This window comes from Orbicella franksi, chromosome 6 (genome assembly GCF_964199315.1).
Source record: "Orbicella franksi chromosome 6, jaOrbFran1.1, whole genome shotgun sequence".
Lineage (NCBI taxonomy): Eukaryota > Metazoa > Cnidaria > Anthozoa > Scleractinia > Merulinidae > Orbicella > Orbicella franksi.
Window position 1 is genome coordinate 9,165,898 of NC_138150.1, and position 18,250 is coordinate 9,184,147.

Sequence of the window (18,250 nt, forward strand, 5' to 3'; positions counted from 1 at the left end):
ATGATTTCACTTCGGCGCATGTGATGGCCATGACGTGAGGGGTGAGAACCTTTTTCTATTTCTCGCGGAACCTCAATTAGTTCAGCGATTATATAATACAACAATTTTGGAACAAAGTCCTCAAAAAGGATAACGGTATACAACTGTTTTTGAAAAAAAAAAAAACAAAAGAAAAAAAGAAGAAATAGGAATGAAAGCTATGATTTAAAAGTTCTGCTATGACTTACAGAAATGTCAGAGATTTCAAATTGGTAAACAAACCGTCTGGTAGAAATTCAATATTGTTTGAATAGAAACGCCTGCCGAAAGAAATTAAAAAAAAATTAAATTTTTAATGATAGTTATCGCGTCTTGATGAAATTGATCAAGTAAATTATTTAAGCTATTTGCTACGCGTTGCTGGAAATAAAACAATCAAGTAAATCAACAAACCATTTTAAAAGGATGATTTCACTTCGGCGCATGTGATGGCCATGACGTGAGGGGTGAGAACCTTTTTCTATTTCTCGCGGAACCTCAATTAGTTCAGCGATTATATAATACAACAATTTTGGAACAAAGTCCTCAAAAAGGATAACGGTATACAACTGTTTTTGAAAAAAAAAAAAACAAAAGAAAAAAAGAAGAAATAGGAATGAAAGCTATGATTTAAAAGTTCTGCTATGACTTACAGAAATGTCAGAGATTTCAAATTGGTAAACAAACCGTCTGGTAGAAATTCAATATTGTTTGAATAGAAACGCCTGCCGAAAGAAATTAAAAAAAAATTAAATTTTTAATGATAGTTATCGCGTCTTGATGAAATTGATCAAGTAAATTATTTAAGCTATTTGCTACGCGTTGCTGGAAATAAAACAATCAAGTAAATCAACAAACCATTTTAAAAGGATGATTTCACTTCGGCGCATGTGATGGCCATGACGTGAGGGGTGAGAACCTTTTTCTATTTCTCGCGGAACCTCAATTAGTTCAGCGATTATATAATACAACAATATTTTGTGTAGGTGGAATAAGTCATATGTCTGAAATGTCATGGGGCATGTCAAGGGATTTATTCAGAAAATATGATTTTAAGGTTTTAGCATCAATCATTATCAATTTGCGCAGGACTACCAGAATCCGCCGAAGGCAATTTTTGAAAGTCAATAAAAAATTCGACGAAACTTAAACTTAGTAGAAGTTGTCTTCACTTACAGAAATTTCAGATTCACTAAGTGGGCAAACACTCCATCTGGTAGGAATGTGATATTGTTTGAAAACAAATCCCTACCAAATAAATTAGTCAGTCGAGAAAATATATTAATTATTTCTTTCACAAAATTACCGTGCACAGTGTGCACGCTCATTTCACGTAAAACTGCATGTAAAAAAGTGTCATTAACATAAGTAGTCAATGTTTTACATTTAATTTAGAACTGCGCTTAGAAAGATAATTGTGGGTGACGTGGCAACTGGCAACTGGCATGAGAGGTGAAATATCGATCAAGCTGCCCTGGGACATATTATGCTGTGCTTTGTTCTAAGCCAAAGCAATTTGCTCTTAAAACGTTCCTCGTTCCACTCAGGAGAATAAATGCGTGCTGACGATTTGTAGCAAAAAACGCTAACGACAGTAGCAGAAGTTGAGAAGAGTGGAAGAAGAGGATACACAAGAGTTTAAGCATAAAAACCATAGTCAGATGGTCTTACAAAGATGTAGTAATTGCTGGAACACAACTAATTGTGTCCGTGATTGATACTGCGTTACTGCACTTCAAAGTATTTCCGTTTTCGGCGTATTTCCGGTATGTTGAAAAGCAGTGACGTCCGCAATCTAAAATGTAGTGTAAAACCCAAATATATAATTAGCTTGAATTCAATTTTTCAATTAATTTCTCCTGTTATCAACTGTGCCTTCAGGACCTAAAATGAAGCTAATGGTAGGATTGGTAAAACTCCCCCTGGAGTACTCTTGAGACATCATGCCTATATTTTGTATCTTGATCCTGTACGTTAACATTATAGTTAACTGTTCCTAAAGATGATATTAACCCAAATGAAGTCATGAAATCATTTGAACACCAACGCATTTCAGAGCTAGATCGCAACAATGCTCCCATTTTGCAAAGATTGCTTGATTTTAATTTTACGTCGATACGTTTTTTCTAGTATTTTGATTTTCGTATACATAAAGTTTTCTGCTTTCAGATTTGGTAGGTAGTTAAGAAAAAGAACGGAGAATGTGTAGCATCCATGTTCTACTTTCCAGAACTCCGAGTTTCGCATAATTTCTAATTGTTTCGCGCAAACTACTCCTGACTGCTTATAGTTAGTCTTTTTTTATTCCTTAGTATCTAACATATATAGGCAACAATGAATGTTCTGTTTAAAAGAGGTCTCACCAACAAATATGACTGAGAAGTCCTTAACGTCTACCCCATATTCGTTGGTTGCCTGGCATGTGTAGTTTCCCCCTTGAATGATAGCTTCAATGACGCCTGTTGTATTTGCAAGTACTGTAGAGTTCCTTATCAGTGCTGTATGTATGGGAGGAGTTCCAGTGACTGGACACGACAGCCTGTAACCCGGTAATACTCGCACAACAGATTCTGGTAACTCAATCTTGGGTGCAGCTATTGAATTCCAATAAACCACACATAATTAATTTTAGATCCTGTTGCAGTTAAACAACAATACAGTGGTCTGTGAAGTATGCAGTGTTCTCCTTGGTAAAGGTAGGTCAAGTCTGCATTCGAGCAAGGTGGCCCATCAGGCCGGTGCTTATCGCCAGTTTCTGTAGCATGAAGCGACTGGGAGTATTTCCACTACCCCCTAGATGGGATGCTAGCCCATCGCAGAGTTACCCCCAACATTAAGTTCGCCGGTACCCATTTATATATCTGGGTAGAGAAAGGCACTGTAAGAGAAACGTGTTTAACCCAGGAACACAACACAATGTCCCCAACCAGGGCTCAAGCACGGACCGCTCGATCTGGAGGCGAACTCATTAACCATGAAGCCACCACGCTTTCACAATTGAGTAAATTAAGGAAATTAACGTCCAATACCCAGATTAGTTAATTTTTGTTTTGTTTTTGTTCTCCCTTAAGCCAGACTGAATACTACAAATTCTTCCTTCATCTCTCCTGTCTTACAATTAGACATAACTAGGCTAGAGCCTAACTCGAAAACCTAACGGTTCATTTGGCCTCGAGCTCTAGTCTCATTCAAACAAGATTAAAACAGCTATCTCATGTAAAACATCAATACCGCATATATTAAATTGACTAAAAGTGTTAAAATATTTCCATTTATATTGATAAAATAAAGATGTTGTTTTTGTTGTTGTTATTGTTAAGGTTGTTATCATTTAAAAAATGTCGGTTGGCCCCCATCATTATCACATGCGAATGCTATAGACATCACAAGTGGCGCCGCGGATCCTTTTTTTGATAGTCTTAAGTAAAATGTTCTGTTGTGACTCCATGCTGGTTCTTGCTCTGCTGTAAAAAGGGATATCAGTATTATTTTATATTGGACTTACTAGGCTTAAATAAGTTGAGCAACAACAGGAACCCCCTTCTTTGAACAACGTTGTTTGAGTGGAATGTGAACACTGCGTACTTTCCAGTGACAATAACTGATTCGCCAGTCTTTCTTCCACAGTACATGCCAAATGGCTCGCTGTTCTCATTAATAATTGTCAAATAGTCATAGCTACAAAACAATAAAAGACCACTTAGTTAGATGCTACATGCAGTGTACTGGTGGTGTACTACAGTTCTTGTTCTTGGACAAAATACCATTTATTTCTCAATTATACCGCGACACTTTTTAAACATCTGACAGCAGTGAAAACCGCTAAGACTGTCAGCTGTCATAGAAGAAAAAGAAGAAGAAGAAGAAGAAGAAGAAGAAGGTTTCAACGTAACTGAGTCAGGCAAATACTTTGTCTCTAAATAGATGTTACAACATAAGCAAGCACGATTATATGGAAGACTCAATGCGAATAAATGCTTTTCAAAAAGCAAAAGCGATTTTAGGCAAAAATAAATTCTGCTGTATTTGTTTATAAAAAAAGAACAACATTTTCAAACATGACTTTTGTTTATTAATTTAAAATGCCGCTGTGGTTAAATTACGAGAATGACTCCTTCTCCATTTCATTTCGATCTTAAGGTTGACCTTAGAAACACAACCATGATGGTGCCAGGGGAGGGAACTGAATTTCCCCCCTCCCTTATAATGATTCAAAATAAGATATTACCATGTCTTTTCTAATACGAAAATATCAAAATCAGTTTAGGCATGGATGATATGACGTCACAAGACGAAGCTGAGCGATTCTGCTCTCCAACAATCACTCAACCATTCATTTTCACCGGAGAACATTTTCCGGTTACAGGCTGTATAAATTAATACTTATGTATTTTCGTACCTGCATGATGAACTGTCTTGCAAGTCAAAATCTTGGAAATTAATCCCCATTGCCATGCCTTGTGGAATAGGAACCGTGTAATTACAATCCATATTGGCTGCGTAGTTGTGTGGATATCCTGGACTTCTTAGAATGTTGTTTACCACTGAACCGCATTCTGTTAAAGCAATAGAACAGTCAGCTCTTCAAAATTCGTTACTGAGCAGTTAATTTACCGTCAACAACTTAAAGCTGATAATCAAGTAACTTTTTGACCGGCCCGTTTCTGACCCGTCGAATCTTTATAGCAGTTATTTCTTTTAGTCATTGCATCCGGTTAAAAAAATGGCTTATTTATTTTTCATTCATTTATTCAATTGTTTATGCGGTCCATAGTCCACCCATCTTACTTATTCGTATTCCTAGCCATTCCTGGATATTTTTGTTTTTGTTTTTTGTTTTTTTTTCTTCGGCTAGATTGTAGAATACCGGATCACTCATTTGCACCTCTTTGAAATTGAATGGTTCCTTTTGTTTCTACATGCCTCGTTCTTAGAAGCATTGAGAGATATGTTAATAAGTGGCCCGGAATTGTAAAATCGCTCCAAAAATTGATTGCTGCAATGACTCCAGCGCGCCGCACTGAAGATAACATAGAAATAAAAATACCTTGATTAATGTAAGTCAGAAAAATAATCCTCACCGACAAAGACGATTGAATACTTTCTCACATCAGTTCCATACTTGCTGGTGGCCACACATGTGTAGTTATATTCCACGTACAAATAGATGCCTACAGGACTTGTCCTGTTCACCATCAATATATTGTTCCTAAACAGCGCTATGTATATAGGAGGTGTTCCAGTCGCCAAACACCATAGTATGTTACCTGGTATTGCTGACACAACAGAATCTCTCAACGTTAATGTTGGTGCCGCTATGAGACAAAGAGGGAAACGACGCAAAGTTTACGTATATTCCAAGAAATACAACAAAACCTCCTCGCGAAACACACGTTAGCCTCAAAAGACGAATTCAGCCAAGTTATTTACAACTTTGTTGCCACCCTATTTAGATCATGCGATGATTCATTTGGGAGGTTTTAATTGTTCTGTTACATAGTCCCATGCAATCACTTGTGTGCGGGAAATGGCATGCTTGTAACCTCTCAAATGAATCATCACGTGGCCTGAATTGGGTGGCAAAAAAGATGTAAACACGTTAGCCGAATCCGTCTATCGAGGCAAACGACACTGGAAACCTTACTTTAAACTATTTTTTTTCCAATATTTTGAACAACTGGATTGCTTCAATTATATCCCTCGTGTGAAAAAAATGGAGGATTAGTAGCATCTGGGGAAAGCATTTTATGTCTTTCTGTTTATGCTTTTGATACTTCCCCACTTTGTTGCACGTTCTGCAGCAAATTCAATGAAGTGTGGAAATAGCAAAAAAAAAGCGCTAGACTAATACTGCTACTACTACTGCTGATAATAATAATAATAATAATAATAATAATAATAATAATAATAATGATAATTGTGTAGCTGGATCTGCTTCCTTTCCTCTGTTATTGCTCAAAATAACAAGGTTGCTTTCACGAGGTCTGAAGTTTAATGGAATCAAAGACTTTGGAGATTTCTCGTTTCGCCTATTGTAAAAGGAGAATCTCTTCAGTTTTTCAAACAAAAAGAGAATAACCTCATTTTAATTTATGACAGAAAAAAAAAATCAAAAAGCATTTCTATTGCACTTACCAATCGGAGTTGAAGTGAGTGTTATAACAAACCCTCTCTTCTGTACACTTTGATCTGAATGGAATGTCATCACAACCTGATTTCCAGTTACAGTAACTGTCCTTCCAGTCCTGTCACCGCAGTACGTACCAAACGTCTCGTTCACGTCATTGCTGATTTTCAGATAGTCATACCTAGAAAAAGAAATATTTATTCCGTGGCCAAATGCAACTTTTTCTTGTTTTGTATTCTTAGAGCACTGCAACATCTGTCTTGTCCACGAAAAAGAGATTTAAGTTTTGACGGGCCCAAACCGGAGGCAGAGCAGGCAAGACTATACTCGGGTTTCATTATGAAGTAACCCTTAATTTCCTTGCTTTTGTCGGTCCTAATAAGTGCATTTAGGGAAGTGGTCAAAACTATTATACATATAAGGGACCCACTAAAATAACTTGAGACTACTGTCTCTTTCTATAGCCCCCTACCCTTATCCAGATACCATGCAAGGGTTTCTTTTATAGCCCCTTCCCCCCTCCTCATCCCTTAACCTATGGTCTCTTGCTTAACCCCCCCCCCCCCCCCCCCAACTACACACACAAAAAGAAACACACGGAGAGAAACTGTGTGCCGGGTTGCGTACACTATGGTCACATTATTGTTCCTTTAATCGACCTTACAATATACAATCATCTCTGGTTTGCATACCTTTAAAAATTAGAAATAAACCTTGTGGATATTTGAAAACAAGTTCGACAATCATGTTAAAGATTTTTTTAATGACGAAACACAAAAAATCATCACATTGTTTTGCGCTCAAGTACATGGTGTCCCTTTAATGAATGCCTGCCTACGCGAAGCACATTAACTCTGAACATAAACATAAACTGTGGACTACCGTAATAGTAATTAACCAGCTTTCATATTGCTGAAAACTATCGACGCACAAACCACAGAATTGAGTGGCACTCTCTTCAATGCGTAACCTAGAGTAGCTAGGAAACTTTCTGTAACCGTTTTGTCTGTAGAACTAAGACGCTAGCCTACTAACTTTTAACAAAACTTCTGAACAAGTTTACGAGCTTTATGACGCTAAAATCTCCAAAAAAGTGAAAAATTATTCCCGCAAAAGTCGCTGGTTCACAAATCAGGCGCAAGTAAATGCATATTTCACGGATCATGAAAAAAATCAAAAACCAGTTTCCCGAGGACGGAAAAGTGTAGATAAGATATTTTCACGAATCACGGAAAAAATAAATCCTAATTCACGTTTCACGCAAAGCAAAAATGCCCATTCACGCGTCACGAAAAAAGTATAGGGGACCCTCTGTCAACAATTACCGATAATTACAATTTATTCGCCACGTAAAAGTAACTTTACGCGCAAGTCTATTGACTGTTTTGCGTGTTGTATCTACCACTAGTGTTCGGCTTGACTCAGGCAAGACCATGGTTTTGATCCTCCATGTGGATCTCATCAGTTGCCGGTATTTCTCTGTACGTCTGAAGTTCAAGCCTTACACGACTTCTACGGTTCGTGACATTTGTACATTTGCCGTTCTCTGTTCGGTCCCTCGCCCTTTTTGTTGCTTCACCTGTATCTATGAAGGGATCTTCATGATCTGTTACAAGGAGAAATTTTAAGTAGAGTTGAGCCGTGACTTTTTAGAGGTCATAGGTCTGCATGATTTCTGATGTTATCTGCATAGTTTGACGCCTCTGTAATTTGTCATGTGTTTGTGCATTTTTTGGGTTCATTTCTATTGCAAGATATGTTTTTATGTCTTATGTTGAACTAAGCCGAACAATGACATACAACACGCAAAACAGTCAATACCCTGGTCCCTGAGGTTTTTCATGATTATTCTCTCTTCTTGATTTTCTCCACATGAGAGAGCCGAAAGAAAACCTGAAAGAGCCACGAAGTAGCCTGCGAGCAGGCTCAGTTGGAGCACAAGTGCGCGCGGCCTAGCCGCGAGCGCGAAATCGAGCGGTGAAGCCGCGAGACGAGTAGCCTGCGAACAGCGGCTCCCGGTGAGCCCAAACGAAACGAGGGAACCTGCTCCTGGTATCATGATATGACTGGTTAAATCGCTGATTGTTGACATCTTTGAGATGAATATTTGACAGATCTTTGTAAAATTATACGACTCCAACGGTTCGTTACAACAGTGCATTTGCCGTTGTCTTTTAAGTTTCGGTCTCTCGACCTCTGGTTATTTTACAAGTGATTCTGAAGGGTACTTTATGCTCTGTTACGAGGAGGAATTTTAAGTAGAAGCTAGTGGAGTGGAGCCGTTTGGCTGTGCTATAGCAATTTATTTAGAGGTCAAAGGCATGGTTTCCGGACTTTCCGCTGTTATCTCCTTGTCGCTTCGCAGAGTTTGACACTTCTATCATGGGCTTATTATTTCCTTAGGCTCATTTCAGTATTGCAAAATATGTTTTAAGCTCTCTAAGTGTTGGCTCTGGAGGGACAAAGTGTTTGAAATATTCCGTGAACATGTTGCTTACTTGCACTCTATATTATGACGCCCGGCCCGGCTATTTGATTAGCTCGGTTAGAACTGTTTGCAAGTACCGAGAATGTAGCTTCTTGACGGGTCTAATTACCTCATTGACTGATTTGTTACAGGCTTATCACCAAGGGTGGATAGGCACATCAAAAACAAAGTCTTCAGGCTCCCCTGTCCCCGCCCCGATCGCTTTGCTCTCCGAATTCTTCTGTTTCGCGCTCGCCGAAATCTTTTTCCGTCCTCGCCGGGAGCCTGTTCGAAGGCTATGAGACGAGAAAGTGAGCCTGCTCTGATCTCTGCGATTTTTTTTTTATTTCCAGCCCGGAAACCGCAGAAAAGAATAAAGTCAATTGATTTTAACCGGAAGTATGAGCTTTGGCAGCTCAGATTTCTCGGGAAAATTGTAAATCTTTTTCATAACAACATGTAGGCGCGATATCCGTTGTTGATAAAGTTTTGCCGAAGAAAAAGTGTCAAAGTTTATGTCTATTAAGGACACACACTTTGATTCCAAGTGATCTTGCTTTGGCAATCTGGTCTTTGGTGATACTGGTAAACGGGCAAACGCCTATGTGTTGTTTCGTTGCCCGCTTACATTCACATACGTTTGTAATATTTAACTCTTCCCATATGCAGTCGGCAACACGACAAGTACGTCTTGATTCATTAACATACTTTCAACTGCTATTTCCTGCTCCCTCTTTAGTTTGAAATTTAACCAGAAATAGACTGGACCTTTGTTAAAACATCAATAATACGCGCACTCAACTCTTCCTCTGACTCCAAATGTGGACGACTTGTTAACCGCGCGGCCATGGGCCGAGCGCGGTTCATGGTTTACCCGTGGTTTTTTTTTTTTCGACTTCGGTGCGAGCAGACCCAAGCTTTCACTCGGCCAAATTTTGAGTCACGCAACCTGTGATGTTTACTCGCCAAAAGCTGTTGAAACAATAAATCTCATCTTTCGCGGGAATAAATTAAAAACCCAGCGCTCGTCAAAAATTATATTTTTTCACCAGAAATTTAGCTCGGAACATATACATATTTATATTTGTTTGAATCGTCGATGAAATGACCTTTTCCGGATATTTTTTCCTTCGGGGTCAACCGAAACCTCAGATTACAAAATCACGCCGAACCCACATGTTGCAAAAAAATCTCTTCAAAACCCTGACTTCGAAGCGATATAACACTTCAGCGTTAATAGCTACCACACATCGGCAGGCGGTAAATCTATTCGTTAACAATCCAACTTTATCGTGTTAAAATTTCAGCGAAATCGAACAAAACCAGAATTAATTAGAATTTTTCTGTGACCTCACTCTCCAGACTTGTCCTAACAAAGGAAGCAACAGTCGCCCATAGCAACCGAAAAACACCAACATAACAAAGCCGACGTTTCGGCCAAAAAACTCCAGAATTATCGCCTGAGAGTTTAAACTTGAATGGGAACATCTTTTTCGAACCTTTTTCAACTGATTTAGACGAAAGACTGGCCTCGGCGGGCTACAAAAACGACAAAGAGAAAAAACAGAACAAGACAGCAGAACAAGACGATAATATTTCATCGCGTGGCTTTCGACACGAAAACGAAAATACAGCTTACTTCTGGATAAATTCAGCCTTAGAAGCCAGCAACCGGTCCCAAATTACTTTATGTATCCTTACAAATGTCCTGATTTCCATCTCCGAAAGATTTTGCCCCAATTTTGAGCAAATAAACATTTCGCCGGCGGCGACCGCCATTACGGTGGCTTGCATACTAAATTAGCTAACTTAACAAAATTCTCCCGAGGCGGGGGATACGACAAATTTGGTGAGAATCAAAAGTAACGCCAAGTTTCTGTCACGTTTTCAATCTGTGGTCACTGGAGTGACCAAAATCGATACATCGGTCGGGATAGGGTTTTTTTATGACTTGTGTGACTACTTTGCTAGCCCTTTACTCGTGGAAAACACCAATTAAATTTAATCATGACTTTTAAGAAAGAAAGCTGTTGTTAATAGTGTTATTATTGTGTCGTTGATATCGTTCATGCCCATACATATCCCGAAGAAAGTTCTAGATTAAGACCATTAAGTCATCGGAGATTTGTCAACGGCTACCACTGATGGTGCAATAATACAGTTTGTGTTGATCAAGTGATGTGATGTCTACAGTAAGAAAAGAATCATCAATGACTGCTTTGGAATGTGCACTGCGTTCCGACGGTAGTGCTAAGCGAACAGTTAAATTTTAAAAGCGCGGTTATAAGATCTAACAGATCTTCTTGTTTTTTATTGTGCGGTAAATTACCGACTCCATGGGGATTTAATCGCTCCTCATCAAACACGGTAGATTGACAGTTTTCTCGCCTTTCCCGCTTTTCGACCAATGGTATTTCACTTCGCTCAGACGATCGACGCAGAAATGTAAAAATTACAGAGATCAGGGCGGGCTCACTTTCTTGGCGCCTCTTTACTAGTAGCCTGCGAACAGGCTCCCGATCGCTTTGCTCTCCGAATTCTTCTGTTTCGTGCTCGCCGGAATTTTTTTCCGTCCTCGCCGGGAGCCTGTTCGCAGGCTACTTCACTAGACTCCTTCCCACTGGATCGCTTTGCTTATCGACGCTCGCGCGTGTGACTTAAAGGTGAGCCTGCTCGCAAGCTAGCTGCGAAACTCCGCGGTTCTTTTGCAGTTCTCTCATGTGGAGAAACATCAAGAAAAACCTCTGGGACCAGGGTAAACCGTCAACAGACTTGCTCGTAAACAGCTACATTTGAATCATGTGGTGCCAGAACGACCAAAAGGGGGAATAAACCTATACATCGAGCTCGAGAAACATAAGCTCGATCAGATAGCTGTAAGAAACCAAAGAATGTCTTTTGAGAAACGTATAGCTTTCTCGAAGTAAAGCTACGATGTCTCCGAGGAAATACGTACGCAAATCGGATATCCGTGATAAGAATCAATTGCAACATACTACTTGCAAAGTGTTCTAATCAAACAGTCGGGCCTGGCATCACAATATAGAATGCAAGTAAGCAACATGTTCACGGTAAATTTCATATTTTGTCCCTGGAAAGCAAATACTTGTATCTTGCAATAGAAACGAGCCAAAACAATGGTATGCATAAACACATGGCAAATTACAGAGGTGTCAAACTCGACGAAGTCACATGCAGATAACAAAGGAAATCATGCAGACCTATGAATTCTAAAAAATTGCCATAGCACGGTCTAACGGCTCAACTCGACTTAAAATTCCTCCTTTTAACACAACATGAAATGCCCTTCATAAACACGAGTGAAGCGAAAAAAAAAAGGTCGAGTGACCGAACAGAGAACGGCAAATGTACAGATGTCACGAACCGTAGAAGTCGTGTAGGCTAGCCATTTTACAAGTTTGTACAAGCCGCAGAATGTCTTACATCCTCACATATGTACGAGTTCCGCTAGCAACTACAGGCGTACATAGTATTTTAGAAATACCGGCAACTGATGAGATCCACATGGAGGATCGAAACCATGGTCTTGCCTGAGCTAAGCCGAACAGTCGCAAATACATCACGCAAAACAGTCAACAGACTTGCGCGTAAACAGCTACATTTGAATCATGTGGTGCCAGAACGACCAAAAGGAGGAATAAACCTATACATTGAGCTCGAGAAACATGGGCTCGATCAGATAGCTGCAAGAAACATAAGAATTTTTCTGGAGAAACGTATAGCTTTCTCCAAGCTACGGTGTCTTCGAAGAAAAAACTTATGAGGACAAATATGATATCCATGAAAAGAATCAACCTCCTGTACTTGCAAACAGTTCTGTAATCACAGCCGGGTCCGGTGTCACAATATAGAATGCAAGTAAGCAACACTTTTACGTAAATTTCATATTTTGTCCAGCGAAGGGAAAAACTTGGAGACTAAAAGGCATATCTTGCAATAGAAATGAGCCAAAAAATGCATAAATACATGGCAAATTATTACAAAGGTGTCATCGACGAAACGACATGCAGATAACAGCGGAAATCATGCACACCTATGACCTCTAAGAATTTTGCCATAGCACGGTCTTACGGCTCTACTCTAACAAGAAGATCTGTTAGATCTTATAACCGCGCTTTTAAAATTTAACTGTTCGCTTAGCACTACCGTCGGAACGCAGTGCACATTCCAAAGCAGTCATTGATGATTCTTTTCTTACTGTAGACATCACATCACTTGATCAACACAAACTGTATTATTGCACCATCAGTGGTAGCCTTTGACAAATCTCCGATGACTTAATGGTCTTAATCTAGAACTTTCTTCGGGATATGTATGGGCATGAACGATATCAACGACACAATAATAACACTATTAACAACAGCTTTCTTTCTTAAAAGTCATGATTAAATTTAATTGGTGTTTTCCACGAGTAAAGGGCTAGCAAAGTAGTCACACAAGTCATAAAAAAACCCTATCCCGACCGATGTATCGATTTTGGTCACTCCAGTGACCACAGATTGAAAACGTGACAGAAACTTGGCGTTACTTTTGATTCTCACCAAATTTGTCGTATCCCCCGCCTCGGGAGAATTTTGTTAAGTTAGCTAATTTAGTATGCAAGCCACCGTAATGGCGGTCGCCGCCGGCGAAATGTTTATTTGCTCAAAATTGGGGCAAAATCTTTCGGAGATGGAAATCAGGACATTTGTAAGGATACATAAAGTAATTTGGGACCGGTTGCTGGCTTCTAAGGCTGAATTTATCCAGAAGTAAGCTGTATTTTCGTTTTCGTGTCGAAAGCCACGCGATGAAATATTATCGTCTTGTTCTGCTGTCTTGTTCTGTTTTTTCTCTTTGTCGTTTTTGTAGCCCGCCGAGGCCAGTCTTTCGTCTAAATCAGTTGAAAAAAGTTCGAAAAAGATGTTCCCATTCAAGTTTAAGCTCTCAGCCGATAATTCTGGAGTTTTTTGGCCGAAACGTCAGCTTTGTTATGTTCGTGTTTTTCGGTTGCTATGGGCAATTCTGGTTTTGTTCGATTTCTATGAAATTTTAACACGATAAAGCTGGATTGTTAAGGAATAGATTTACCGCCTGCCAATGTGTGGTAGTTATTAACGCTTAAGTGATATATCGCTTCGAAATCAGGGTTTCGAAGAGATTTTTTTGCAACGTGTGGGCTCGGCGTGATTTTGAAATCGGAGGTTTTTGTTGACCCCGAAGGAAAAAATATCCGAGAAAGGTCATTTCATCGATGATTCAAACGAATATAAATATGTATATGTTCCGAGCTAAATTTCTGGTGAAAAAATATAATTTTTGACGAACGCTGGGTTTTTAATTTTTTTCCCGCGAAAGTCAGTATCGGAGATGAGATTTATTAATGTTTCAACAGCTTTTGGCGAGTAAACATCACAGGTTGCGTGACTCAAAATTTGGCCGAGTGAAAGCTTGGCTCTGGTCGCATACAAGACGAAACAAGAAGATCTGTTAGATCTTATAACCGCGCTTTTAAAATTTAACTGTTTGCTTAGCACTACCGTCGGAACGGAGTGCACATTCCAAAGTAGTCATTGATGATTCTTTTCTTACTGTAGACATCACATCACTTGATCAACACAAACTGTATTATTGAACCATCAGTGGTAGCCATTGACAAATCTCCGATGACCTAATGGTCTTAATCTTTGTAGAACTTTCTTCGGGATATGTATGGGCATGAACGATATAAATGACACGATAATAACACTATTAACAACAGCTTTCTTTCTTAAAAGTCATGATTAAATTTAATTGGTGTTTTCCACGAGTAAAGGGCTAGCAAAGTAGTCACACAAGTCATATAATTTAATAATAAAACTCTATCCCGACCGATGTATCGATTTTGGTCACTACAGTGACCACAGATTGAAAACGTGACAGAAAATTGGCGTTACTTTCGATGATCTCATCATTAGCCAATTATAGGCCATCTTTCAGCTCTTTTCGTCATATCCCCCCCACAGGAGAATTTTGTCAAGTTAGCTAATTTAGTATGCAAACCACCGTAATGGCGGTCACCGTCGACGAAATGTTTATTTGCTCAAAATTGGGGCAAAATCTTTCGGAGATGGAAATCAGGACATTTGTAAGGATACAGAAAGTAATTTGGGACCGGTTGCTGGCTTCTAAGGCTGAATTTATCCAGAAGTAAGCTGTATTTTCGTTTTCGTGCCGAAAGCCGTGCGATGAAATGTTATCGGCTTGTTCTGCTGTCTTGTTCTGTTTTTCTGTTGGTCTTTCTTGTAGCCCGCCGAGGCCAGTCTTTCGTCTAAATCAGTTGAAAAAAGTTCGAAAAAGATGTTCCCATTCAAGTTTAAGCTCTCAGGCGATAATTCTGGAGATTTTTGGCCGAAACGTTCGGCTTTGTTATGTTCGTGTTTTTCGGTTGCTATGGGCGACCGTTGCTTCCTTTGTTAGGTCAAGTCTGGGGAGTGAGGTCACAAAAAATTCTAATGAATTCTGGTTTTGTTCGATTTCGCTGAAATTTTAACACGATAAGGCTGGATTGTTAACGAATAGATTTACCGCCTGCCAATGTGTGGTAGCTATTAACGCTAAAGTGTTATATCGCTTCGAAGTCAGGGTTTTGAAGAGATTTTTTTGCAACGTGTGGGTTCGGCGTGATTTTGTAATCGGAGGTTTTTGTTGACCCTGAAGGAAAAAATATCCGGAAAAGGTCATTTCATCGACGATTCAAAGAAATATAAATATGTATATGTTCCGAGCTAAATTTCTGCTGAAAAAATATAATTTTTGACGAAGGCTGGGTTTTTAATTTTTTCCCGCGAAAGTCAGTATCGGAGATGAGATTTATTAATGTTTCAACAGCTTTTGGCGAGTAAACATCACAGGTTGCGTGACTAAAAATTTGGTCGAGTGGAAGCTTGGGTCTGGTCGCAGACAAAACTGCGAAAAAAAAAACCGCGGGTAAACCATGAACCGCGCTCGGCCCATGGCCGCGCGGTTAAAAAAAACCACGGGTAAACCATGAACCGCGCTCGGCCCATGGTCGCGCGGTTAAAAAAAAAACCACGGGTAAACCATGAACCGCGCTCGGCCCATGGCCGCGCGGTTAATAAAATTCCTCCTTATAACACAACATGAAGTACGCCTCATGAACACCAGTGAAGCAACGAAAAGGTCGAGTGACCGAACAGAGAATGGCAAATGTACAAATATATCACGAACAGTAGAAGTCGTGTAGACTAGTGAACCCATTTTACACTGAAATACTGCAAATTATACATTTAATATGTATACAGCTAAATATTTCAGTTAACGTTGCCAGATGAAATTTTTATTTAAAAAAATACTTATGCGAGAAGAACACTAATGATAGGCTATGTATTTATTAAGTTTGGCTTATCACGTGAAAAAAAAAATCTACTAGTTTGTATTTTTGTGTGTGAAGTAGAAGCCTACACAATAAGACCACTAATGGTAGGCTTTGTATTCATTAAATTTGGCTTATCATTTAAGAGAAAAATGATTATACATCTCACAGCTTGTTTTTTTGTGTGTGTGAATTAAGTAGAAGTTCTGCGCGTTTATGAGATGTATTTAATTAATAATAAAATAAAATTTTTAAACGTAAAATGAAAGCCTTCCTCTTAAATCAATTTTTAATGTGATAAATTTTATATGTAAATAGTTTTTCAATAATTGTTTATCAATAATCTTTGAGTATTTTTTAAATTATCTTTATCATTATTATTGTCTCAAAAAAGCTCCCATGGGGAGTTGACAATGAAATTTGTATTGTATTGCAAAATAATTAATAATAACATAATTAATAATAAAAGTAATATTCACTCAGGATAATAATATTCAGTCACTCATTCTGACAAAGAAAGTTTTCGTCTAACATGTAGAACCTACTGCTCCAGTGAAACCCTGTTCCTTCTAAATGCCCATAGAAGACAGTTAGGATAAATTTTAGGGTTAGGGTAAGTTTTTAGCATGACTGAATTGAATGAATTGATGAAGGCGAATGAATATCAATCGCAATAGAGCTTGCAATATACAATAGGATAGTGTACAGACTCCCTCCCTCCCCCACCACCTCTGTCGGGAGACACGTGGCTTCTTACCTAGCCTCCACCTCCGTTAGGAGATCCATGGCCTCTTAAGTAGCCCCCCCCCCCCCACCTCCCTCAGGAGACCCATGGCCTCTTAAGTAGCCCCCCACCCCTTCATTAGACCCATGGCCTCTTAAGTAGCCCCCCACCTCCTTCAGTAGATCCATGGCCTCTTATATAGCCCTCCCTCCAAAAAGTGGGTCCCTAGCATAGTTTTGACCACTTCCCTTAATTTCCGGTATCAGACTGAAGGTTCTCATTATTTGATTTTGTTACTTACCCACATTTAAAACCCAACTGCACCACAAAGTGATCAAAGGTAATTTTCATCGCCATGCCTTGTGGTATTGGAACTGAGTAATGACAGTCAACGTTATTCGGATAGTCGTTTGGATATCCGGGACTTGTTAATGTGTTGTTTACCACTGAACCACATTCTAAAAAATGCAGAATAAAAGTGCGTAGCATTTTTCTGGAAGTGGACAAATACTCATTATATACCGAACTATAAAAATGCTACACGCAAAGAGGAAGAGGAAGAAGAAGAAGAAGGAGAAGAAGAAGAAGGAGAAAAAGAAGGAGAAGAAGAAGAAGAAGAAGAAGGAGAAGAAGAAGAAGAAGAAGAAGGAGAAGAAGAAGAAGAAAAAGGAGAAGAAGAAGGAGAAGAAGAAGAAGAAGAAGACGACGACGACGAATACCACAGATGTTTTTGTAATTAGTTAGTCTCTTTTAGGAAGACATGCGTACTATAAAATTGACGGCTGCTGTTTAAACACTGCAAGGTCACTCTGCTTGCTACAGAATAACACCATTACTGATTATGTGGTCACCTTGCATGGCGAAGACGCCCTCTCTTGCCTTCCAGATTAAAACGAACAGAAATAAGAACATTTTCATTCCATCCATAATCACTCGAATGGGCCTCACCTGCAGATATGTATTTATATGTATAAACATATACAAAACATGATCGAAATCATCATTCTGAAAAGTACTTTACATGGCTAAGAATTTGGTTTTCAAGCTTTAGAAGAGAGCTTGAAGGGTCAATCATAAGAACGTGTCGCAGCCCGAAAAAAACATTTTACAAGATAGCTCCCCCTCCCACCCCCTCCCCCGAAAAAACTCTTTAACTACTAAAATAGGTATTTACGGTTACCGTAGCAAAGATCTACTTTTCATATAAAGAGCAATTATGTGCGCGAGCATCATTAGTGTTTTGGTTCATTTCCAAAGACATTCAGAGAATATTAATAATAATAATAATAATTACTGTTATAATAAAAAATCTTACTTTTAGTATCCACAGCATCAACTGTGACGTCATATTTGATATTTGATGTCAGTTATGTTTCAAATGTTTGACCTTTATCTTCTAGTTACACGCGAAGGGTCCTTTGGGCGTGCCTATCACAATAGTCCAGCTTCGAGTTCGTCATGACATGATTAAAAGCACTGAGACGCATTTGCGCAGGGTTAGCCTCGACCTGAAGTAAAATATTCACAAATTACAGCGAG

General features: G+C 39.1%; 1 protein-coding gene across 2 annotated transcripts; it reads right to left on the minus strand.

Annotated features, from left to right (window-relative positions):
- Positions 1-1,495: 1,495 nt before the first annotated feature.
- On the minus strand, positions 1,496-17,150 carry LOC145491525 (tolloid-like protein 1). Of its 2 annotated transcripts, XM_081470769.1 has the most exons (7): positions 17,013-17,150; positions 6,154-6,326; positions 5,100-5,333; positions 4,418-4,574; positions 3,524-3,696; positions 2,382-2,612; positions 1,496-1,813 (listed from the first exon to the last, which is right to left on the minus strand). In XM_081470769.1, the coding sequence occupies exons 1-7, from the start codon at positions 17,066-17,068 to the stop codon at positions 1,686-1,688; spliced, it is 1,152 nt and encodes a 383-aa protein (XP_081326895.1). In that variant the 5' UTR covers positions 17,069-17,150; the 3' UTR covers positions 1,496-1,685. The 2 variants fall into 2 exon arrangements, with proteins under 2 accessions (XP_081326895.1, XP_081326894.1); XM_081470768.1 differs by lacking the exon at positions 17,013-17,150 and having other exon boundaries at positions 6,154-6,688.
- Between the last annotated feature and the right edge of the window lie 1,100 nt (positions 17,151-18,250).

Excerpts from the sequence above, each read along its gene's own strand:
- LOC145491525 (XM_081470768.1), bottom strand. The coding sequence starts at position 6,400 with ATGTTGCAGTGCTCTAAGAATACAAAACAAGAAAAAGTTGCATTTGGC. Across the intron at positions 4,575-5,099 it reads GTATTCAATCGTCTTTGTCG|AATGCGGTTCAGTGGTAAAC; the intron begins GTGAGGATTATT and ends TTGCTTTAACAG. Across the intron at positions 3,697-4,417 it reads CAAGACAGTTCATCATGCAG|CTATGACTATTTGACAATTA; the intron begins GTACGAAAATAC and ends ATTGTTTTGTAG.